Source organism: Harpia harpyja, chromosome 17, assembly GCF_026419915.1.
Source record: "Harpia harpyja isolate bHarHar1 chromosome 17, bHarHar1 primary haplotype, whole genome shotgun sequence".
Classification (NCBI taxonomy): domain Eukaryota; kingdom Metazoa; phylum Chordata; class Aves; order Accipitriformes; family Accipitridae; genus Harpia; species Harpia harpyja.
In genome coordinates, this window is record NC_068956.1 from 22383594 (window position 1) to 22410270 (window position 26677).

Below are 26677 nucleotides of genomic sequence, written 5' to 3' on the forward strand. Positions count from 1 at the left end.
AATTCACTGTGCTAGGGAAGATGTGAGGTGATCCAACATGACCCTCCCTATCCCAGTCTTCCTTGCTGATGCTGACTCCAGCTTCACCCACGGGGGTATTGGTGGGGCCATGTGCGTGTTGACGTGACCCCCTTTTAGCACGTGTCAGTACTGAGCTGCAGGAACAGCCACCATGTGTGGTTTGGAACAAGTCTGATGCTGGCAAAGCTGGAAGCCGTGACATGGCCAGTATTTCTGTTCTGCGTCAGGCAGATGCCTTGAGTAGGACAGAAAGCCAGCAACAGCTGCATAAACCTAGGACAGGACGGATGATTTTTGACCAGCTATTGTCCAGTAACATTCCTGTGCAACATTTCCATACTGACAGGTGCTGAAGTGAAACTGAATTAAACAAGGACAACATCAAGGTTGTGAGGTGGCACAGAGGGACTATTCATCCCCAGCTAGTCCCCCGCACCAAGGAGTTACGCGGCATGAGGAGCCCCTTGGCACAGCTGGCAGGAACTAACATCTTCCACTTCTCAAAGCCATCTGGGACGTCTCTACAAGGACCTCTTGAGAAGAAACCAGCTCCTTGACTAGAAGCTAAGCAGGATGGAAGGAAGCTCTGCTAGAAATCACTGAGCGCCTGTTTGGCTTCAAATCGCCACACTGCAGCTCATGCAAACTCTGCTGCCTCAGATGTGGGGAGGGACAAGTGATGACACTTGGAGCAAGCTCTGGGAAGCTGAACAGCAACTGAGAATGCCATGTCGTGGGAACGGCTGCTCACCTCACTCACATCTGATCCCGTAACTGTCAAATAATGAAAAAAAAAAACCTGTTCCCTGTCCATTTTCGCATTTCACACCTCCATTTCTGGCTGCCCACCTGCTTTAGCCACAGGCAGAACTGTATGAGAGAAGTGAAACATTTCCCCTTGCAGCTTCAGCACCAGATAAGGTCTATTGCACAGTCTTCCAGAGGTTTGTTGGTCTATTTGCAATAAATAGGTCATGCAGGTTGGCAGGAACAGGTGGCAAAATTTACTGTATCATCCCTTTCAACTTTTTTTTTTTCATTAAAAATACAGCTACCAACATTTGCTATGCTTTTGGAAAGATGTCTTAGAGCAAGACACTGCAAACACTCCAGTTTTTCATATTTTCTCTCTGTACTATTTAGACCTCATAATCTATGACAATTTCATCTCCATTTTGCTTCTGTATTTTTTTCCTCTCAGAGTAGCTCATCTTAAATTCCAGAAACATGCAACCCTGAGGCAGACACATCCCAACAGCCTCTTAGATGGAGACTGATGCAAAATGATAATTTGTCTCATTAGGAATCTTATTATTTGCTCCTGGTAATATCAGACAAATTTCTAAATCATGAAGACGTGCTTTTGCTGAAACAGCATCTTGAAAAATTTTATTTCAGCCATATTGATTTAGTCTTTGTTTTCCTAGTGTCCTTTTATTCAGTGATATTCATGTCTCCTAAATTATCATTTCTTCTAATAGCATTTAAAAGAGCTTTGTTTCTTTTAACTTTAGGACCTATCATTTAATTAGTCTCCTTTTTTTTTGAAATCCCCTTTTCCAAGATTAGTGGCAAAGCATCACATTTTGGTGTCCTTCCTTTTCAACAGTGAATGTAATTTGTCTGTCCTGTGACTCAGCTACTGTTGCTCTGGGAATTACCTTCTGTGCATTATTTAAGAGATGCACATGATGTTTTTAGTAATGTTCACTCATTCTAATAGTATCAATTTCAAAGTAGATTAAAACACAGTAAGATGCCACATAATTTAAAAAAAATCTGTATACTGAAAAAAAAGAAGAGAATTTTAAAACACTTCATTGACAAGTCTGAAAAACAATTGGTTTTCTTGGGGGAAATTTAGAGCTACTAGTTGCTCCATGGGGTAATAAAACTGACAAATTTCCCCTAAAGCAGTGAGCCCAAGGCATACAGTGTCGCAGTACGACACCCCTGTAGTACTTCCTTTCTCCAGGAAATTGCTCATTGGATGGTTCTGATTTCAGAATCTACTTCCTTTAGGTTAAAATTCATAAAAATTTTAAAACAGCTCTTCTCTAAGAGTTTTCACCCTTCACAGGAAATAGTACATCAATTTAACAAAAAACATCCAAATGCAAGTACTTGTATTCAGGGGCCACTAAAGACGATGAAGAAAGGCAGCATTCACAAAGCGCAACTTTAGTCCAGTGAAGCTCATCTTCCGCGCGCCCTTTGCAGTTCATGGAGAAAGGCCAGGTCCTCCAGAGGATGTTTCAGAGCAGCAAGCTGGTGTCTGAAATCACGTGAGAAAAAACCCACACAGTTCTCTGCATTAACTACAGAATATCCTTCCTCCCAGCTTTTCAAATCTGTGTGTCTGAAACGGGGCTGACATAAACCCTACGTTTTGCAAGGTGCAGCGTCCGTCCTCCCACAGTCCATTGCCTTCCATGTTACTTCCCCCACCCGGTCAGTGTGGAAAAGCAGGCCACCCTCAGCCAGGGGCAGAAGAGGAAAGGACGAGCTTCGCATTGGGTACACGGGTGTGGAAAAACATGGCTTTTTGCTTTTCAGGGCATGAGGCGTTCTTTCTAAAGCCACGCAGGTGGGTGCACCGTTAAGCAGCTTCCCTGCGGAGGCCGGCGTGCAGGAGCAGCAGTGTGGCTCCCGCGGATGGCAAGCAGAGCTCTGTGCTAGGGCACTCCGGTTAATGAACTGAAAACATTATTAACTAAGCCAATACCAGCCTAATGGGAAATCTGTCTCCACATATGTTGCATAATTTTTATTGAACCAAGTAGGAATTGTTTAATCAACAAAGCCAGCAGGAAACCTTCAAACAGCAGGAGAGTGAAGAGACATGCGCTTGTTTGCCGATTAATTTTGTGCATGCTCAAGCCTCTCAGGTTTCCCGTCCTGAACAGGGCTTTCCACTTCTCGTTGGGCGACATCTTCAGTTTCTGTAGGAGGAGTTTCTGTGGTCAGCTGGGGGCTAACAGTGTGTGTCTACATCCACCACTTTCATCACTACGCTTCCCTTGTGACCAGCTGCATTACAGGAGCTGTTGCTCAGTCAACTTGGATCTCACTAATAACGACCACAAGATCATTTGGACATGTATTTTCTGTTCAGAAAGACTGAAGATTTCTTCTGCATTGGAATAGTTTCCTGACCCAGCTGTGACTATTTTATAGGAAAGACTAAACCTGAAGGCACGAGACATGCTTGCACTCTCCCATGAGAACTCCTGCATGAGAAGAAAACTGTATTTTTAAATTCTGATGTACACTGATTGATCTATTTCTATGCTTAAGTCAAAGTACAGTCAATATGCCTGAATTTTAAAATACTTCTCTAAATACCTGGGTTTGTTCCTGTTAAGAGAGAAGCTGCTGCCCGAGCATTCACACACCAGTCAAGGTGTCACACACACACTACCCGAGACTTTAACTGCTAGGACTGGGGTCCCTTCGCAGCGGGTGACTCCAGTGAGCCGACGGGTGCCCCTTCTGACTCCTCACACAGATACACACACACACACTCTCACCCTCGGGCGCTGCTTCTTCCCTCAGGCTCAACCCTACATTCCCTGAAGAAGAGACTCCAACACGACGTACGTCAGAGGAATTTATTGAGTGGTACAGTGGTATAGGACAGCTTGAGCTGGGGGCCTCCAAAGAGGGACCCCAAACAAAGAAATCTCTGGGCAATTATCCTTTACAATCCAAGTTCCCCTCCCCTCACACAACGGTTCAGTCCAATAGTAATATTTGGATCCGGGGTCGTCTTGTTCCTCATTGGATCCCTTTTGAGTCTCCAGGCGGGCTGTTCCTTTTCTTATCTTGAGGATGCAGCTTCTGCTGACAGATGTGGCTAGTTTATTTTTCACAGGATGCACCTTCTCGGGGCCTCCCTTCATGTAACTAAGTATAAGTTCAGCATAAGCTCACCTCCTGTGGCCTAAGGCTTCAGCAAGTCTTTCTATTAATGCTATACAATGGATTTTGTTTGAGCTAGGCAGTAACTATACAATGGATTCAGTTTTAAACTACTGTCACAGCTCCCATTCCAGCCCTTCATCGGGCAGTGATCCTTTTTTGTTATATGCACTGGACCTGTGAAGTGCCATGAAACCGCAATCCATGACCTGGCTTGTTTATCTTAGTGTCTCATCTCTGCTTTCTAGATAACTCAAGTGTAATCTGTGAACTCTTCGGAGCCAAGACATTGTCTGGTATCTACACCTAAAATTCCACGAGCTCTGAGACACCTTGGAGTCCAGAAACAAAACATCTACAATTCCTAAAATTATAAAAACCTTACATATTCTCCACCGAAAGCTTGAAATTAGGAATGAACGTATTGTTCACCCTTTTAATAATACCTGGTTCAACAGACAAACCAACACATCCTGACGATACCCGACTTCAGATCAGGTGCTGCCATGTTTCCAGGCGTGATCAGTGGCAACCTGTCTGAGCCCTGAAAGGAGACAATACACTGGAGGAGATGGAGGAAATCAGAGATTTGCTTTTGACGCAGTCATATAACTTCATGATAAAACTTTTCTTTTTCAGTTCTTATATGCCAAATATGTACTCCTCATTGTTGCTTGTTTTGTTAAAACCCACCAACTTGGTTTGACTCCAGCGGGAGTTTTGCTTTTAGAAAGAGGCTTGCATAAATTGAGACACCAAAATTAATTTCTAGAAACAACCAATGAGTTTCTCTTAGTTCTAGTATATCACACTGCATTTTTACCTTCGCTTCTTTTAGAAATGAAGAATAAATGTTCTTAAACAATAATCTTAAACTAAACAAACTGAAAGAAATGTAAAAAATGTTATGGGGATACAACTAAAATTCTGTAAATGAGTTTTATACTGTAAATTACTTGTACTCACCCTTGTGTATCCTTTAGAAATACATTAAATCAATTTTTGAGACTTCTGCAATGTGCAATGTATTCATCTCTATTCCACATAACGTTCAGACTTGATGTTGGAGATTTTTAAAAAAATGAATTTTATTTAGTTTTCTATATATTTCTGTTCAGAGGAAGATTTCCTAACATTAAAAAAAGTCATAATTGATAAGTTTAACTGATAGATTGGCAGCTGGCATAAACTTTTAACTAAATTGTGTTGAGTAATGCTGACAGACAGGTTGCAAATACCACACAGTTACTAAAAGGAATTAAATCACCTAACGCTAAAACTATGATGGATTCCTTATAGGACAAGGTCCATCTAAACACTTACATAAACAGCTCTTTCAATCTAAGATATTAAATAAGAGAAATTATTTTAAGACTGTTTTGTAAAGCCTTTTAGTTAAGACAAATAAAAATAAGAGTACACATCAAACAGAGTCTGATTCTTCAAGCCTGACGGACGAGTCTTCCCTGGCCTTCAAAGGAGTTCCTTCCTGGCTGTACTTTCAGGATAACTTCTTCTGAAAATTTTTCCTAACTCTATTTTAATTCCTAATTAATAATTTAATTTCTTTTTTTAATACAGACATGAAGTTCATTTAAAAATAAACATATCTGTTTTCTTCTTCCTCTGAACTTGACACCAAAGCTTTTGCTAAAAAGTAAAACTTGAAATCCCATTTTTAGTAACTTGCTGCTGAAAGCAGATACTGCTGATTGCACGAACCCAGATACAAATGAGCAATGAGGAATTAAACTTATACACTAAAGCTAAATGAATTGATTTTTGCAAAAGAAAACCAAACAGCTAAATGAATTGATTTTTGCAAAAGAAAACCAAACAGCTTGTAGGAAGCAAGTAATTAGTAACCAAAAGAAACCACAAAAGCAATAAAGACTATCATAAACCTATTAACATTACACAGAATAAAATGTTAAAGAATAATCTCCATTCCAAAGTAAAAACGATTTGCCAAAATACTAACAGCAACAGGTAAAAGGCAGCCTTGCATTAAAGCCAGAGCTGGAACAAAGCACACTTTGGTTGAACACATACCCTTTTGTGACACAGAAGTGCTTTGCTCAGTTGTGTCCTTTTTTAATTATTTGGTGATGCAAAGCTGGCTGTGGTACTTTGGTGCCAGTTCCACTGCCCCACCTTTGCTCCCATTAGCTATCTCCTAGTCATAGCTCCCATCACCAGAAGCAGCAAGCAACTTCCAAATGCACATAGTAAACCACGTATCTAATTTCTTGTTGCCCACAGAGCAGTGCATGAGTTCAGTTTCAGGGGGGGAAGCTGAGGCACTTGCTGCGTTGTATTTCATTTGAATTATTTCCTGAGGGAAAAGGGATCCTTGGTGGTCACTGGTGCCTTATCTTCTAGACAGTGTCAGGACGCCCACATAGGCACGCTCTTGTTCTGGTGGGTGACTCTGGGTGCATGTCGACAGATGACAAGAATACAAGCCTTTTTTTCTTTAACACAATTGAAATGAAAGCTCCAAGTGAAGGCCGTGGAGGGAAGAGCTGCTTTGCTAGCTTTTCACTCTATTTCCCTAGGAGAGATCACCACGCTGAGGCTTGGGCAGTAGGACTCCTCCTCAGCACAAGCCTGCCTGACGGCTACCGACACACCAAATACACTCTTTGTAATCTCAGTACTCCTTACAGGGGATCTTCACGGTTTCCTAAGGCAGTTTCTCCCATCCCTTCTCTGAGTGAGGGCTGCTCTGATGTCTATCTATCATGGAAGGTTCCCCTCTTCTCAAGACTCCCCCCACCAAAACCCAAAGAAATTACAACAAAACACCTCCTGTTGAGCTTATATACAACTTTGAGAATAACACAGCTAGTGTCATGCTTAAAAGGGATGGATACTTCCTCACAGAGTGGTGAGATTTCTTGGTTGTTTTTCTTGAGACATTTCCCTAGTCCATCTTTTGAGCCTGTTATCACAAACCTACCTTGAGAGGTTAAGCTTTCACCCCAGCCAAGCCGAGTCAGACAACTGAGATAGGGAAAGAGGAAGAACCTCGAGAGCTTTACATATAAGTCTATCTCCTAAATATAGTGGCCAACCAGGAAGACTGATCTGGAACTGGGACTATTGGCTCCTAAGGTTATAAGAAAGAAAAAACATGCAACATGCACACCTGTGTATACATAGATGCACACTGTGTTATAGCTAAAAAATGTTCATCTATAATTGCTAAATATTAATTTTGATCTGTTCCTTGTTTTACTGTTTAAGATCTTATGTCTAACTTTGCACTTTGGAGTAATAAACATTTGTATTTGCTTTTTCACTGGACTTACTATTCCCCCAACTCTTGCTTATTATAACCTTGAATTCCTGAGATACTGCACCATTCCCTGTCACAACCTTTAGTACGATAAAGCAACTATTTGTTACACATTCACCTTCTGCAATACAATTAAAACAAAATAGTTATGACTCAAATTGTAGCTACTGCTGTTTATGACAGAATGAGGATTTTTGCTTCTTATTATCTGTTGAAGAGGTCTGAGAGACTCAAGGCACATTCATAGATCAATGTACAACTTTTAAAGCCTGTATCAACAGTCTTGTTTTTCCAGTTTAATATTATCAGTATGAAGGTAGACAAACCAGACATCCACACAGGATCTGGTGGAATCATCCACCAGGAACTACTACATGAGCAGTTCAGAGTAATGAGGGCACGAACCATGTGAATTTTCCTTTTTGACTTAGGATAACTTGATTTGCGTGGATTGTGCAAGTGATTTCGCCTTTTGGACCTCTGTCCTTGCCAGAGAAAGAGAACTGCTTTGTTAGTGGCTAACTGAGATGATGTCCACTCTTCCAACAGGAGATGATATTGCTGTGATGTTCCTGCCAGTGGCCACTATTAAATCCTGCGTATCTTGTATACTACAGTGCAGGGTCAGACTCCAGAGAGGAGTAAACAACACTATTCCTTAGAACAAGAGTGCCTCTGTATGGAGTGATAACAGTTCTGTAAACCAAACTGATTGCACTAGAACAATATAAAATTATTGCATTAGAAACTGGGTTAATTAAAGTTTAACTATAGTAAAAAAAAAAGTATTTTTGATTCAGCTATTATGTAAACAGGACAGACAAACTCCCCTAAATAACAACATTTATAGCAAAAGAACAATGGACTGCTTTAAAATGGACTTTTCCCAGTTTGCTTCCACACTTCTTTGGCTCCTTTAATGCTTTCTCTTTTCACACACTTCCAGTAACCTTGAATGCCTTGCTGTTGCGGTACCTGTTAATAAAGTTAAGGTATGTTTAGCATTTACACAAAAAAGACTTTTATTCACAGACTGTGTAAATATAACATGTAATGCAGCGCTGCTGCTTCCATAGTTCACATGCATAATAACAAGTTCTTGGTGGCAGCACTCCTCCCAGATTCATAAGCAGTAAGGAATATTCAGTTTAAAATATAACTTCTTTCTATTCACTATCTCTACTTTTGTTTCTACAAGTGTTAACAAGATAGTTGTAGCATTCATCTGTGGTATTTAAAAACAGCGATGTCAGCTTGTTACCCTCAAACCTCGATGAATTCGGTTCCTCAGGACTCCAAGAAACTCGCTGTGACTCAGGCAGTCATCTCCATCTAGATCAAAAATCTTGAAGATGGTATCCAAAACATTATCTGAGAGCTCCTGTCCTGTTGCCACCTTCACCGCTCTCTTGAACTCAGCTAGTAAAGACATAATATTACATCACAGGTGACTGTGAACTTGTAAAGAAATCGGAAAGCACATAAATAGCAGGATTCTGTACAATTGACAGTGTCTTATGGGTATCCTAACTGGAGAATTTGGAATGTGTGAACTAGTAAACTATTAGGAGGCCTCAGTTCATGTGCTCTTGAGCTTGCTTCATCTTCCATAACACTACCTTTATTAATTGTATCATAAATTTTTGAAATGCACTACTTCTCAAGCAACAGCAAGAGTGACAATTTTTGCTAGAAATAGCTGCATGCTGAAAACTTACGTACTTTCAGCTGATACCTGTGCATATGGATGATAAGTGTTTGCATCACTATGGTCTCATAAAAAAATACTACCATTTTATCTCGAACCAGTTTCATGCCAATTCATTCTGCAAGAAAACTCTTTTCCTCAGAGCACAGTATTTTATGATATGCTCCACCTCAACCAACAATCCCCTCAGCAACTCTGTAGAAACACAGACCATCAAATACTCAATGCACTGTTTACAGCACATGGCTTTATATACCTGTAGTTCTGTTTTTTAAAGTAGGCTACCTTGTCTTAAATAATGATTGAAGAGTTTATGAGGATTTATGGCAGAAAAAGCTGTCACACCTCTCTGGGTATCTACTTTTCTCTTCAGCTTTTTGGCCTTCTCTCTTCACACTACCATGTGCATTACCTACGTAACCCCACTTTTGGTCTTACGGCGTAAAGAATTTGGAGTTTTGACTCAAGGAAGATGAGGAAATGTGGGGGGGGATAGTAAGAGTGAAATTATTATTGTTTATTATAGCAAGCACAATCACAACACATGAATTGGATGCATTTTTTAAGGCATCATGGAAGTGTGAATTTCAAGGAGGGACTGGAGGTTATTAAAGTATAGCAGTATTGTAGATTATTACAGCAAGTTGTCCAACTAAGCCATAAATATAGCAATAACATGGTTCTGCTTTCATAAACAAGTGCTGTTTATAAATATCGCTATAAATATGATTAGTTCTGAAGCTTACTAGAGGAAAGAGCACTCCTGATTTAGCTCTCATCTTTGCCTCTTTGAACAATTCCTGTATAAATGCAGTTGATTACAGTTGGTTTAAATACACTTAAGTTGAAAATCCTTCTGTAAAAGGATATACCACAATTTGAAACGGACATGAAATATGGGATGCTTATAGTAGAGTCTTAATTTTGTCTTTAAAAACGTGTTAACTGTTTCAGCTCTTGAAGCTAAATGTAAATCCAGAAATGGCACTGCACTTTTTTGAACAGAAGAAAAGGAGAAAGATCTTCTAAAATGGTGAAGCACAATAATCTTCAAACCAAGAAGGGTCACCTTAACAGAGAGAAAAGATGAGCTGCTAACTTAGAAGAAAAAAAAGTCTAGAATAAAAGGAAGGACTAAAGGACTGTCTTATTTTTAGATAAATATTCATATGTGTGTGAATACACACATGTACACACATGCAAACAGCAAGACAAAGAACTTAGTGAGATTCAGGAAAGGATTAGACGTGTATACATGTAACATCCGTGAGTTACCTCAGGAGCTGACTGGTTTTGATCACAGTATGGTTCAGTGCATAAACAAAGTCACAACTGCCTGTTGGTTAGGAATGAGGTTTTACAAGGAAACATTACCAGAGTCAACACCAACTGTAGGCCTCATCATCCTTTGGCATTTAAAAATGGGATACTAAATAGAGAAGCGAACTAAACTCTCGTATCTCACTTAGGACTGTATTTTCACCATTAATTCATCCTCTTTCCTCTCCACTCTTTGTACACCTTGTGCAAATAAAATCTGTCTCCCCCACAGAAGAAAGATGTCGTAAAACCAGGCAGAGGAGGGCCACAAACACAGCTGGGAACTGGAGCACATGGTGGAAGAAGGGAAGCCGAGGGAGCTGGGGAGGACAGAAGTGTCAGGGGGATCTTGCTGCAGCCTCCAACTGCCTAAAAGGGGTTACAGAGAAGAGAGTGCCGTATTTTTCTCAAAGGTGTGTGGAGGTAAGACACAATCATTGTAAGTTGCATCAAGGGTTTGACACAGAAGAGAAAAATCTTCGCAATGAGAGTGGTTAAGTACTAGAACAGCTGCTCGGAGAGGCTGTGGAAACCAAACTCTTCCTGAAGGCTGGACTAACTAGTGACAAAAGTCACAAGTTGTAAACCTCCCCAGTTTTGGCCTTCTTTGGTTCAAACCCCATCCAAACACTTCTCTCTCAAGAATACTGAATTATCTTCCTGTCCTCTCACATCTCTCTCACCTTTTTCACATGACCCCATCAAATATTTATTTCAATGAATGTTAATGTCTCATCAAATTTCTTTAGGAACTTTTTATGCTGCTATTTTCAAATAACTTATGAGATCTGTCCTTCAAGTATAACAAGCAAGTAACAACCTCAGGATTATAACAAAAAGCATTTGTATGTCCATGAAACTTTTGTTGCATTGCACCTATTTCTACTATATGGGAAGGAAGCAACTTCCCTCCTCCAAATCTTTATTTTAAAAACCACTTTACTACATTGTTTGTTTTTCATAGCCATGATTGCATAACACTATATAAGCACATGGAGAAGGCAGTATGGAGGAATGAATAAAACACAGCAAGATCCTACAGACCCTGCAAAAGAAGAGATTTCTATTGTTTAGTTTCCTCAGAAAACTACTTTCACTATGAGGAAAAAGCTTTGTTATCATGAACTGCTACTAAAGCATGTACTGTTTCAATAAATCCTTCCTAATCTAGAATTTAGATTGGACTGAGAGCAGCCCTGTGGAGAAGGACTTGGGGTACTGGTGGATGAAAAGCTGCACGTGAGCCAGCAATGTGCGCTCGCAGCCCAGAAAGCCAACCGTATCCTGGGCTGCATCAAAAGCAGCGTGGCCGGCAGGTCGAGGGAGGGGATTCTGCCCCTCTGCTCCGCTCCGGTGAGACCCCACCTGCAGTACTGCGTCCAGCTCGGGGGTCCTCAGCACAGGAGAGACATGGACCTGTTGGAGCGAGTCCAGATGGAGGGCCACAAAAACGATCAGAGCGCTGGAGCACCTCTCCTATGAAGACAGGCTGAGAGAGTTGGGGTTGTTCAGCCTGGAGAAGAGAAGGCTCCAGGGACACCTTATTGCAGCCTTCCAGTACTTAAAGGGGGCTTATAAGAAAGATGGAGAGCAACTTTTTACCAAGGACTGTAGTGACAAGACAAGGTGAAATCGTTTCAAACTCAAAGACGGTAGATTTAGACTGGACGTAAGGAAGAAACTTTTTACAATGAGGGTGGTGGGACCCTGGAACAGGTTGCCCAGAGAAGTTTTGGATGCCCCATCCCTGGAAGAATTCAAGGTCAGGTTGGATGGGGCTTTGAGCAACTTGACCCAGTGGAAGATGTCCCTGCCCATGGCAGAGGGGTTGGACTAGATGATCTTTAAAGGTCCCTTCCAACCCAAACCATTCTATGATTCTATGGTTTAGTTTGCTGTGAACGGTCCAGCATATGACAGCACATTAGAACTTACAAATCAAAACATTTTGGGGAGTTTATACTATTATTTTTTCATGAAATAGAATTCATTCAGAATAAAGAGCAGTATACTATTTTTGGACTTCACAGCGCTAATTTGGGATACTTTGGGATAACTTGTTTACATTAATCCCATAACAAAAATGCATTTTTTCTTTTTAAAAAAAATACATACGAAAGGTGTACAGCACTTACCCCGTTTAACAGGACGATTGGCTACAGTAAACATCTGCATGGCAATAGAAAAATCTTCCAGGTTATTTGTAAACTTGCAAAAAGTCTTGAATTCCTCCAAACTGATATTCTAGAGTATCACAGAAGTCAGATGATATACAATGAATAATACATTCAAACCCCAGTAAATCTATTTCATTAAATCTGGTGGGACCTAGTATTTAGGTGTGATTGCCTACTGATCGCCAATATTTGTATTTCTCATTGGCAAATTATCATTGTTATTCGCGTAAAATTCAAGGGCTGCAATAATTCACCTGGAAACTAGTTACATTATTAGATACTCATATGCAAATGAAAACCTGTACGTAAAACGAGGAAGCAAAACAAAGCATGCTTTATGCACTAACCTCTCCCGCCTCAATTCTGTCTTTCACATTCTGCCAGTAAATTTCATTGTTTTCCTCATCAGTGAAGTACAGTAACCATTCTGCAAAGTCTTCTTTTCTCATGACGTTCAAACCCTTTGAAAACTTTATGAATTCCATTTCTTGGACTTCTGTTTGCAGATTTTCCATGAATCTAAGTGTAAACAGATATTATCCAACAGTTGATACTTGCATCACTGTGTCACTACTACTAAATGCAGTAGACACTAACTCTTAATCACAGATACTATCGACATCATTGTTTAAAATGTCACTGGTTTAATTTTACCTGTGCGTGCAGATGTTTCCATGGCTGCATTTCAATAATGACACCAGTAGGGTGCTCTCTAAGTCTGCAGAGATGGCTGCTCCTTTGCTATTTTACAGATACACTTGGCATCTAGTTTAAACTAATGTTTAAAAATGTGCAGATAGTGAGATAAAATAATTGGTAAGGCAGTATTATAATGAATGAATGAAAAAGGACATGGTAACTAAAGGCTTGATACATGATTTATGAAATTTCATATTAATAAGGGAGGAATGACAAGGTTGGAAAGTGCCTAGAAAGATGAGGCCCCAATAACCACAAAGGTGAAAGAAAAGAGGAAACTTGAAATCATAATTTCAAGAAAAGATGACTAAAAGCCCCAAAGATTGTAACTGCAAAGAGAAGTTCGGCAAGTCAGTTCTGTGCTCACTAGAGGATGGATTAGAAAGGATTACCATTGACATGTACAGGGTTCGGAAAAGCACAGAAAATGATGTTGCAGGTGTTTGGGAAGGTAAGAAGACAGCTGTCTGAAAAAGGAAGGGGTGAATATCAAGGTTTTTAGGAGACACCCATTCTTTTAGGAAGAAAAGAAAAAAAACTAGCATGAGAAGCAAGTAACAACCTGCAAGCACAGAGCTAGAACTGTAAGGAGAGTTGTAGCTTTGAGTTTCCCCAGTTTGGTCTGCGTGGCCATTATAATTTCTTCCGGCTAATATTAATTTTGAGAAAGTAAAAGACAATACTGTGTGATCCATTTGGTAATTTCCACTTCAGAAATGGAGTAATCAAAAAACAAGTGATAATTTTTAAATATAAATAAAGGCTAAAAACACAGTGATGCTTGCCAGAATCCCTTTAGTACTTCGAAAGAACCCTGCTTTATTGAGTTGCAAAAATTATTGACAGGAGAGAATCAAATACTCATATACTGGGACAAAGCAATTAGCTGGAGAAGAGGACAGCTAAGGGTCTATGTAGCAACTATCAGTAGAGGCTCATTTGCTCATCAGTGTTTGCACGGCCTCACTGGGTTTGAATTCTTTCCCTTGAAATTACGGCATTTTAGTCCACACAGCTATCTTTAGTTCTTTAATGAGATCACTTGGACAATTAGTGGCTCGAAGCTCTGTGAAATCTATAAGGGGTTAGCTGAAGACTGCTATTGCAGCAGAAGGTCTCTCTTGTATTTTTCCCTCTAATAATTAGAGCTGCACATGCAAATAAAGGGCCAACAAATGCTTCACGGCTCAGGACATGCAGGTAAATGAAAGCCTGACAGTGGAGGTGATTTTAAGTTTCAGGCTAGAGTTTTATTAGGGTAATACTGAGGAGGGGCATGACACGCTCTCACATTTTACATGGGCATTTTTCTAGTGCAGTGAAGGGGGTTACAAGTCTTCCACAGTACAGTCAAACACTGCGGTATATTCCTCCACAGTCCACCTCAAGACCCGGCTCACTTTCAGGTCCCCAACTCTCCCTCTCACACGGGGATGAAACACCAAAGGGTCCGTTTGTGCCACCAGCGCGGAGGGGAGGCCCCTTGCCTCACAGACCAGCGAGAGCTTACTTGCCCAGCTTGCAAACCACTCTTGAGCGTTCGGACACAGCTCCTGTCCTTCTCACTCGGGAGGCGACGGCTGCCTCTGGCCAGCCCAGCGGTCAGCATGTGCCGGGGAGACCGGCCAGCGTGGGCTGGCAGAACCAGTCCTGCCGAACCGCCCGCTGGAGTCTCCCCGGATCCCGGGAAGGGAGGTCAAGCTGCGGGGGGAGAGGGCGGCATGGACCAGGCGTGTAGAGCAGGCACGGGGTCAGTCCAGCAGAGACTGAGGAGGGCCGCTTGGCCGCTTTTGGGAGCGGTCGTCAAAGGCAAGGAGTAGATGGGAGCTGGGATGTGTGGCTTGTGCTTGGCTGGAAGTCACAGCAGAGACCATGCGGAACAGCAACTGCGTCTTTGACTGTTGTTTCCAACCCATGTAACATCTGGTCTGGGGGAGGAGAAGCTGCTGAAAATGAGGTCACTTACAGAAATATGCCTAAAACATGGATGTAGGGAAACAAGACACCATGTGTTTTATTTTCTTGGCTTTTAATCTATGAAAGGTGGACACATTTTGCAACAGACTTTAGGTCTGTTATTGAAAGTGTGAGTTATTTATTTTGGGGAGCTAACTCTCAGTCATTTGCTTTACTGGTCAATAGCCACAGGTGATGACAAACTACATATTCTTCCATCGTTTCTAAATACTGCATTTCTTTAGGGAGAAAATCCTGCCCTCTAGCCATACCCAATAAAGGCAGGACAGCTAGAAGACCAAGCATTTCTACATGCTGAGGAAGGAGCGGGTGGCCCACCTAGCCACACACATCAGCCAGCTGAAAGGTGCAGCAAAGCCAAAGAGGAAAGTGAAGGGTTTGGCTGTGGCATTTCTGATGTGTTCTTGCTTCTGCACCCTCTTCTAGTCATACAGCAAATGAAGAGTTCTATTTCTCCAGCCCCACTGTGGGCTTTCCACTGCTATTTCTGAGGCCTGGGTTCTTGCCCTCTCCAGTTGCTTTGGGGCAATGACACCGCACCCTCCCTGTGGCAACAAGAGCCGTGCATCTTGCTGCACTATGCAGATTAGGGAGGGGAGTGGGAATTACTTATTTAGGTACAAAAAAATTAATGGATATTTCATTTCAACCTGTAGGCTTGCTCCTGGAAAGCCAGAGTGAGAAGATTTCCTGCCATACCAAATGCTACTTGGAGCAGCAGCTGAAATGTGCAATTTAAAATTTATACGATAGCCTCCCATAGTATAAAAATTAAAATACTATGAATCATCACATCAGCATTCTAGGTCACTCTTATTCCCAGATGTGAGAGTTAAAAATCCTAATGAGTTTTTTTTTAAGTGAAAGTTATTAGAAGTTATTAAAAATAACTTTCTGGTTAGGAAGTAAAACTTGATACTTAAATGCCAAGACATCACTAGGGATACTTGCTTTCGTATCTTCTGGATCACGGTGCGATGACTTTCAGCTGGAAATTCCTTAAAAATTTATCCAGATCTTAGGAAAAATAAGCATAGGAATGAAATTCCTGCTCTCCCAAAGTCAGTGGGAGCTTGGCTGGGGACTCTGAAAGGAGTCGGAAATCAACGATGGGAACAGGATTCTGATCGTAGATGTGCTCTACAATTCAAAAATAATTACACTGGGAATACTCTTATGCTGTAGTAGCTTGAAAATAAAAGCAAGCCCTAAGTTTCCAAGTAACAAAAAGGAAAGGTAAATCATAAATTTATAAGACAGGGAAAAGGCTGGGAACAGACAGTGCTTTCTTTAAGATGGCCTGTTTTATCCATGCTCTCTAAAACACCCACGTTGAAGGCCAATGGCCAAATTCATTATCGTGTTACAACAGCATCCAGAAACCTTATCAGGATTTATCCCTCATTTTGTAATGTGCTCTACTATAGAAAGAGGGAGTCTCTCTAGACTTTTTGGCAACTCAGCTTTAATAGAAGTGAAAATGTAATAAAAGTGGGGAGACCTCAGGAATGCAGCTATTGCCCCTCCAACCTGAGATGTTGCAATGAAGTGCTAGCATTGTATTACTTATGGTACATAAAGTAGCAGAATGAAACACAAAAGGAAAGGTTAGGGCTAGTTTTCCTTCCTATACCTCTTGACCTGAACTGAAAGTCTCTGCAGAGCTTTAACACTCTAATACAGAACTGTCCAGTTCTTGTTGCACTGATTTATAGGAAGGAAACTTAACAACAAAGATAGTGGTGAATATATCACCCTGCCATTTGTACTTTGCTCCGGCTCCTCTTTGGACACTGAAGTCCTTTTGAAGACTTGATGACCCTCTTTGCACAAAAGACTGTTGCAAACCAGCTGCAAGGTTGCCTTTTTGCAATCTGACTTTCAAAACAGAACATAGAAAATTTAATAAAGGCTTGACCATTAACCTTTAGAGAACATTTAGGTCTATGCTTGTAAATTCAGTTTTGCAAGCGGTAAGACAGTTAATCAATCTCCCCATTTTCAGAATTACAGGCAAAACCCTCTTTGACTTACTGTCCTCAACATTTCCAAACCAAACAAAACAGAACTACTCACTTTCATTTATAAGCATTCTGTAGAAACTAATCAAGCTATTCCTTTGCTAAGTATATAGCAAAGGAAGAAACAGCGATTCTTCTCAACATCATTACTAAGTATTTGGGAAATATTCAGATTCAGTTATGATAGGAATATACAATCACAAAGCCAGATTTTGTTCCCATCCCCACTTCCTCACTCTCTGATCCTGGGTGCACAAGATGTAATCTCTATGCGTATTAGGGCTCTATATACATATATACACACATAGATACAAGTGTAGGTACAGGGACAAATGAGGCGGCAACCATATTCTATTTCTGCAAAGCACTTCCACATCCCTAGATGAAAATCACTGAAAATGTACAAGCTATCATCACAGCAAAAGCCCTGCTGGCTGACGATGCTACCTGGAAGAGATTCTGCATCCAGGCATTGGCACAAACACAGAACAGCACCAGACAAATGTCAGCACTAGCAGTGTGGTTCAGCCCAGACCATTCTGGTTTCTTAAATGAAAGGTTTCAGATGAAACGTACCATGGAATTCAAAATACTGAAGGAAAGAAACAGGACAGGTAGGGAAAAGGCATGTTTTGTGTATGGTTATACAATTTGTGACCTTTAAGCTAAAGTAGAAAATAAAAAAGAAACCATGATTAAAGAATATTTCTGGTGCAAAATTCTACTAACTGCTGAGAAGTCTGGAAGCAACAAATCAGATAAGAAAATGCTCTAAACTGGATTTGAAAAGTTAATTTTCCTTATATGATTAAAAGATGCCAATTGTTTAACCATACCGGGAAGTACGTTTTTGTAAGCCATCCCAGGAAAAACATACAACGATCAGAAAGTTTTTTGAATATTCTTTCCATACTCTCTGCACTTTTTCTTTTTTTTTTTTTTTTCTTCAAGAAGATTGTGAGAGATTTAAGCTTGCTTGGGGACAGATTACAGAAAAAAATCATGGCAGTCATAAACTGTTTAGGGAGTGAATTACTGTCTCCTCTTTTATTTGGGATTAGACATACTTAAACAAGATCAGTAAGGGACTTTTTTCAGGGAAAAAAACCAGTGGCTGTCAAGAAGAAATATTTGCTATACCTAGAAAAAATAGTTTTCTACTCAGAATAAAAAATAGTACATAGAATATAGCTGGAAATTAAAGCGCAAGTGAAACATTTTTTGGAAGGAAAACACCAAGAATTATGTATGTCTTAAGAAACAGAGGAAATGCATGCAAAAGAATAAAAAGTGTGGAATCCCAGAGAACTTCTGGCTTCATGTTTGAAATTTGACATTCCCCAAGATGAGTCCTGGTATTAGAAGATGACACTGTTGAGGTGTAAAAGTGAGTGGTGGTCATCTGAAACAGAAACTTGTTCAGCTCTTCTAAGAAAGTCTCACCTGGTTACAGCTTCTTGTATTAAATCTACCCTTCTTTATTACATGATTTTAGGCTTGCTGCATATTGTTTTATATTTTCTTAAACTGATACAGGAGTATAGTGATTCCAGCTGCATCTGACTAGGAGGCAACACCTTTACCAGTGATGTACATAAACATACTCCAGAATAATTTAGATTTAAATTTCCTAACTTTTACCAGGGAAACAAGCTGTTGCTTTTGAAGTTGTGAATTATTATTAATAATTATCATACTGTCCTTATGTTAAGGACAATACAACTGGCAAGAAACCATGTAGCAGTCTGGAGCTGAACATGTGTCCCTTGAGTCATACCTTAAGATCCCCGAAACCACCTCGTTACTATGGGAAAGACACAGGATGGTGTGCTTCCTGCATTGCTTCCACTACTTCTAAGCAGTCCCTGGAGAAGCTGCAGAACGAAGCGGGAGTCCCACCACCGCTGCTCAGCAGAGAATGAAAAGGAGCGGCTTTGGTTGCTGTTTTGACTATGTTCTGTATGACAGTGAGAAAAGAGCATGACTGGTGTCACAAAAGACCTACGAAAAGGTTACTTCTTTACTTCCAAGCTCCCAGCAGCCCAAGAAAGGTTGAAAAGGGATTTGATATTCTGTTTCACGGTCTCATTCTTTATGTCCAGTAAAAAACACCCTGAGGACTGTGCTTGTGTGTATTGCCTTACCTATGATTTCCCAAGAACCATGCACCAGCTGGGGACAGATGGAGCACAGCGTGCTTAACTATTTTCCCTCCCTGTCTCAGTGTGCCTCCTGTGTTCAGGGCAGTAGGAAGGGAGGCACAAGAGCTGGCTTATATCAGCTCCACATTGCCTGGAAAGATGTAGACAGTTTCCATTTTTGTGTGCCGTCTGAATGCAAAGAAAGGAGAACAGGGCAAATTAAGTGCCCTGATATATTCACTGTGGCTGTCTGACTTATTTTAAATGTTGGGACTGTGGGCTAAAAGGGTCGGACATCACTGGTGTACATGCAGATACAGATGGTTGCACGCTTACAAAAGGATTTTTTAATGTTAGCCAAACTGAAAAGGAGGAAGCATGAGGAAAATATATGTAAGTAATGAGGTGAGAACACTAGTCTCAGCTTTCTGAATTCCCATGTAAGTATAGTGAAATTTCACAAAGAAAGCATTCCTGCCTTTATTTTTTTTTTTAGTTTCAAGGACTCTACAGCACAGCAATATCTGTGTATTTAACTAATGTGACAAGTTTTAGTGTGTCCTAATCAAACCTAATCACCCCTACTTTCTACTAGGTACTACACTGATCAATGGAAAAGCTTTCTAGGCAAGAAGTTGGAAAATGATAAAAGCATTTACCATCATTATTTTCTGCTTTTGACAATGATCTATGTCTGTACAGCTCATCAGTCATCTCTTGTAAAAACAGCATGGCACTTTGATCAAACAGCCAACAATAGCTTCCCGCGTAAGGTAAAACGTTATGAGAGGCCATCAGATAGAAATCACATTTTCTCTGAACAATAGGAACCCAGAAATGATGTGCTTGATTTACTTGCAAATAAAATCATGTGAAACGTGATATCTTCACAGAGGTTAAAAAGACAGTGATCCTTTTATTCACCTTTCTGTGTGTTAAACAAACTTCACTGTCATGTTGCAACTGAGATGGAGTGTCTACACAGTGATAAAGAGGCACATTCCAGCTCTACGAAACATAACTGCCACTGTTGAAAAATTACCTGCATTAAACCTTACACTTATCCCACAAATTTTAAGAGCAAGATGTGGGAGTTTGATTTTGATTACAGGCCTCTATCTGTGTGGTAGGCAAAGGTCTTTAACCTATGCATTCTGAATGTACTAGGTACATAGTTTCATCAATGTCATGCCTCATTGGGTCAATGTAGGATTTTATCTAAAACCTGAGGCTTTTCAGTTTACACTGTATATGCAAACACAACCTTTTACTGGTGCGCTCTCTGCCTTTTGTTTCATTGAGAGGATCTATGGTATTTATAGAAAAGGTAGCTGGAGGCATCTTAAAACTTATTTTACTCACTTAGATTCCTATTGAGTCGAGGTCTTCGAAAGAGAAATGTTGTTAATTTGAAGACTGGTGTGTGCCAGAGCCAGTGGAGCCAAACACTTTTCAGTGTTAGAAAAATTGCCACTCTTCCTTTTCTACTCTGGCTTTCCCCAAGCCTCTATAGATTGCAACAACATTCATTTTTAAGAGGGCTGAGACAGATTCTCTGCTTCTGAACATAAACTGAAGTAAAACACATTATCCTAATTTATTTTTGTAGAAAAGGTAATACTGATGTAGGTAATCTTCTCTTGAAGTTGTGCTACCAGACGTGTGTCAAGATTCACACAGGTATTTAGGCACTTAACTTCCATTTATCTCAAAGAAAGACTGTACGTTTGGATTCTGGGCCCAAATTCACATAGCAAGTTGTGTCTGGAGTTCATACTAACAGGAGAAATTGATCTCCCAAGTAACTGAGAGTTTTAACCACTTAAGTTGTGATGCTGTGTAGGTGGTGGTCATCACTACTGATTGAAATAAACATTGGAAGAAAGAATCTCATCCAACTAAAACACTAACAGCTGATACCTGGTTGGGTTTTCAAGTGAAAAGCAACCACAGCAGAACTTCATACTCTGTTGTAGACAAGGATCACACCATCTTTCTGACATGTATATGATGTACAAACTGAACGATTCCCTACACCAGTCTTAGAACATTCTGTTAATTGCTGATTTTGCAAAGCTTACAGTGAAACAGGTGGGTATACAGCACTACGTTTCCAGGAGTAATGGCCACTTGGTATTCCAGTGTAGTTTCAGTCTGACGTGGTGTTTACCATCTGGCTCAATTCTCAGTTTTGACCTAAGTGCCACGAAGTATCCGCATAGTCCCATTGCAAAAGTAGTTCAAAGGGTAAAGGAAAAGGCACAGGTGAAGTTTCAACAGAAGGTGGAATTTAAAGCAAGCAGAGAAGTTTCCTGTAGCCTACCATGACAGCTGTAACGGGGAGGGGGGTATCTCAGCTCAGAAAAGCTTTTTTAATTGATTAGCAGTCACTTTTTAGTGATTTGATCAAGAAAAATATTCGTGAATCGTATTGTCTTAAGGTATGCCATCACACAGCGGCCAAGAATGGTAGTCTCAACCCTCACGGCCTCCAGGCCCACTGCTGCTTTGGAGTTATCATGGTGCCCAACTCCTCCTGCAGACAGCAGACTCCAGGAGCTAAACTAGAAATTTAATCATGCAAAATCATAAACAATCTCCTGCTTCATTACCTGCTCAACTTTCTGAATCTGCTCAGTGTGAGGTCAGATTAATGCCAGTGTTGGTGCAAAGTAGAGGGGGTAGGAACAGGACTGGTTGCCATTAGGCTTGCCTAGCTGAAAAAATACCTGAAAAACTCAGAATAGTGAAGTTTTTCCTTTCCTTCTTTTCCAAAGAAATGTACCAGCAACATGGTATTAACACCACAGCTTTCCAGTTCTACTCCCTATAAAACAAAAAATCGTATGATTAATTATTATGCATTGTATGATTATTAATATCTATTCACCACAAATCTAGAAATATTTATTTGAACTAGAATTTCACAACAGATACTTGCAATTTAATTACCATTCCCAAAGCTATCACAGAGGATCTCAGAGCTGAATAATTATTCCACATCAACTAGTAACAGCGTATTATATGTTCTGCTTCTAAATATTCTGTATGAAAGATGAGTACAATTTACAACCACCTTCGGTGTATTTTATTATTAGAACTGAGAAGGTTGCTAGTTAAATCTTTAAAAACCTTTATGTGTAGATGAATAGAGGCTTTAAATAAAGTTACCATCTTTGTAAAAAAGTTTTTAGTCAGATATTTCTAATTTGTTACAGCCATTTAAAAACATTCATGATAGTCTAAGAAACGAAACTAGAAAAAAACATTCACAGTGCTCTATCATAATGTGGTCTTACAAGGCTTCTCACAAATTTTCAATGTGAGTGACTTTTCTATATATTTTTTTAAATCTGATGAAGAGATTTCTGCAGAAAAAAGCATGCACATTATTTCAACTCAACAGCATCTTTAACAAGCCTAAAACCACACATAATGCTGGATTTCTGTTCTATTCTTCTTTCAGCACTAGCATACTGGCATTTCTTTGAACGCAACAAAACACTAAGCAACATGAAGAGAGATTATTTTTTTTTTGTAAGTCCGGAGGGATTTCAACAAACTATTCTTATGACATCTAAATAGCTTCTGTGTCTTTTATCTGGTTGAAGAGTTAAGATGAAAGACAAGAGTCTATTCATAAGATTTAATACTAATGGTTATTTAGCTTTCAGCATCATCAGTAACAAGTCCCATTAGTCCACTGTGTGTTTCATGCTTACTGCATATGTGACAAAGTTATTTTATAGTTAAAGAGGTAACATTCCTCATTTCTACTGCAAGCTACAATTCACTAAATGCCAGTGATACGAGTTCTGTATGAGTGAACCTAGAAGAAAACTTTTCAAGCCATATGCAAACTGTACTTACTGAACTTTTATCATTTAACTGCAGGCAAAAAATATTTAAATATCCACAAGATCCATCCTTCTAAAGTTTAAACCCTTCAGATTACAGTGAAAACTGATGCATAAACATTGGTATATGCTATTTTGAAAGTTAAAAGTCAAACATTCATGTATGCCTTTTTGAAATTGGAAATTTTTGAATTTGAAATTCAAACCCCAAACTATGTCAGAATGCAGTCTTCTAAGAAGAAACAGAGAAGAATCCACATATTTCTCACTGCAGCGTGATTCTAATCTGCTTTTTGTGTTTTTTGCTTACATGTTTAAAGGAGACTTGAAAAATGCAAGAAATAAATTTGCTGATGTAATTTTAAACACTGAACTCATGATTATGCGATTTAATGCTTCCAATTTAATTCATATTAAAATCAGTGTTGTATTGAAAACAAACTGAAAAACAAGGTTTAAAATAACCTTTTAAAAACTAAGTCTGTGACAGAAGAAGTTTTTTTCTCCTATTCATGTTTCTCTAGTTATAAGCTAGAAGAAGACATACAAACAATACCCATCTCATCTTATCTAAGATGACAAAGCCTATCCCTGGATTTATAACAAATACGCACCTACTTGTTGGCTACCCTCTTTATCAGCTGAAATTCCAAAGTGGAACTGGCAGGTGTCCAAACGCTATGTTAGTGAGAGTTAAATGTATTTTAAACTACAAAACAGTACATTTCTTTAAAACAGAATATGCAATAGGAGACCACAGAGACTAAAGCTTAAGGCTAAAATTTCAAAAAATTGCTTTTCCTGGAGTTAATGCTATTAAATTAACGTACATGTTAGTACGTAATTCCTTTTTGTCCACAGAATCATTAGGAGCTTTTGCTGCTGAACTGTATAAATTAGTACCAACATGACAAATCTTTGTTAGAAGATAATGAGAGCTCTGTTAATATTTCCAACACCTCACCCTCCTGAGCTTAGGTAAAAGAATAACTTACATTCAGAATGTCTCTCTTGACAATGAGAATGAAATGGTAACCTAATCCTGGAGCTGTAAAAAGGACCAGACCGGTAGCTTTGAGTCAGAGCTACTATCTAAATTGAGTGAAAGTTTGTATTCTGGTGTATCTGGTAGCTTCAGCCCCAGGAGGTTGCACCATAGCACCCTTTTGGGCTGTGCACTTTACAGAAAGCTGAGGCACAGAGTGGAGAAAGGACAGTGATGTTCTGAGTCTCATCTTGATACAAGCACGGGATGGGGCAGGGACATGTATCTCGACTGGGAAACTCAGACATGTTCCAGGGTGCATTGATTCAAAGAATCCCAAAGACCTACCTCTGATGCCACACAGGTCTAGATGAACTAATGAACATATGTGTACGTATTACAAACATAGGCTTATTTTCCTAGAGTAATGTTAACACCTCGTACACTTTTCAAAAGCACCAGGAGCTGCTGAATTATGCAGTTATTCCTTTTCAAGCAAGATCGGATAACACAACATGTATTTCCTTATTACATTACACAGACTGTTAACATAGAAGACTGATGCTGCAAACACCAAGTCACGGGCACAGACCTACCTAATCCTGTAGCTCCCTACTGAGCTTTTGACATTTAGGACCTGATACTGCAGCAAGTAGCAACAAGTGCCACTGAGAAGAAACTTACCACACAGTGAGACAGGATTTTTGGAATAATGTACCCAACTGCTTTTCGAAACTCATCTGAAATGTTAATAGACTTACTGTCTCTAGATTCTTTCCACCTTTCCTTGCAGAATTTGCCTGAGGCATGACTGGAAAGCATTCATCATAATTAAAGTTTGTAATACGTTCCTTGTTCTCTTACTTGCTTCCTGGGAGATGGTATTTGCTGTGCAATGTCTTGTTTCAACAGAAATTGTAAAAATAATACATATTTGGGATAGAAATATTTTTTGGCTAAGATAGAAGGAGAGTGAATAGATGAAGAACAGGGGCAGAAAGAGAGGAGGGTCAAGGAGAACAATATCTTAGTTTCTGTCTGATAGTGATCTCCCCAATCTTTCCAAAGGTAAGACTAAATCTTTGCAAATTTTTCTGAGTCCACTTCTCTGAAATGCTCTTTGTTTTTCAGCTGCTAGATCAGTCAATTCATCATGCCAGGCTTCTATTCCTGAAGGCAATCAAGACTTCAATCTAAGCAGCCTAGCCTCAAACACTGCTCAAGAGCATCAAGCTTTCTGTCATTTTGAGAGTCTCCAAGATGTTGGGATATATCCTACAACTCAGTTCTGGGAAGAAGGTTTAAAAGATGTATCCATTATGAAATTAATCCTACCAGGTACAGCCAGTCAAAAGAACTGTAAACAAGCAAGCTAGTGGGACCAGGAGATCCAGATCTCCAAAAGCTGTCTTTTTTGGCAAAGCCCAGACAGCCTCAAGTGGGCCCCAGAATAAAACAACATATCATTTTATGATGAATCAGCTTTAATCATGATGTAAATCCATACTAAAGTTTTTAATGTTTTGCAAGACACTTTCTTACTAGGTAGGATTCAAGAATGCATCAGGTCTGATACAGAAGAGCTAAAATGTGCACAATTTTTTTCTACAGAGAGTATATAACAGACAGTATCTGAGAAGTCTGATGGAGCATTTTCTAAACAATAAACAGCTTATATCCAGCATTCAACAACATCCATAATTCCCATTATTGGGGGATTAATTGTTTTTTCATGAAAACGTGGAATTGCTATGCTGTACTGTTAGTGCCTTTAGCAAGGAAGAAAACGTAACTTCACGGACATCCTCAGCTTTCAGTGTGTCACCCACAGTTCTGCACCAGTTCATGAGGAGGTACAGAATAAAAATGGTTTCCAGCCAAATGGGCTAAAGCTAATGGGGAGCAGACATTGTAGGAGATACTTTATGCCAAAAATAGGAACAGGTTGAAACTAGTCTTGTCGCCAGCAGGTTGACTGTGCCGAGCAGTAGTCGGGGAATGGCACTGTTGCACTGCGAAGCCTGAGGCTGCCTGACCGCTGCGCTGCCGGCAGCCGGGGAAAGCAGCTCCGATGCACACTTGGGGACAGCCCCTCACAAGAATTCAGGCCCTGCCTCCCTGTCATGCCATACTTTAAAAATATTAATTTCCACCAGAAGTGGAGAATCCCTAACAAGGACCGCCCTCAGGAGGTACGATGTTCTTCGAAGCACACTCTTGATTAACGTGGACTTGGCCTCAAAGGACGAGCGCACCCATCCTCAGCGTACGTAAACTTGCTCTCGGTGCTAAAACTGACTCAGATGGACTGTGACCAATTCCCCCACCCCGCTGTCCAGACGCGTCCCAAGGTAGTCCACGTTCAGGCTGCCATCCCAAATTTCAGTTATCACAAAATGCCAGCTGAGCACGGTTATGTGCACCATTTCCAGTTTATTCCAATTAATTTTGCAAGCACATGCACGAGGTAGCCTTCGGAGATTACGACCAGATTCTTACTGCTTTGAATCAAAGACCAGAGCTGCTAGTGCAAGGCCAAATCATGTGTC

The 26677-nt window shown here is 40.1% G+C and overlaps 1 protein-coding gene across 5 annotated transcripts in view; it reads right to left on the minus strand.

The window, feature by feature from the left end:
* Positions 1-7503: 7503 nt before the first annotated feature.
* The window catches only part of MICU2 (mitochondrial calcium uptake 2), a 148585-nt gene continuing 129411 nt past the window's right edge, over positions 7504-26677 (minus strand). For all 5 annotated transcript variants that reach the window (XM_052812590.1, XM_052812591.1, XM_052812592.1 and 2 more), the window contains 5 exons: positions 22016-22113; positions 12796-12967; positions 12407-12515; positions 8505-8662; positions 7504-8218 (listed from right to left, as the gene is read on the minus strand). In XM_052812590.1, the coding sequence (XP_052668550.1) occupies positions 8114-8218; positions 8505-8662; positions 12407-12515; positions 12796-12967; positions 22016-22113 (642 nt within the window). In that variant the 3' untranslated portion in view covers positions 7504-8113. The remainder of the gene's footprint in view (positions 8219-8504; positions 8663-12406; positions 12516-12795; positions 12968-22015; positions 22114-26677) is intronic.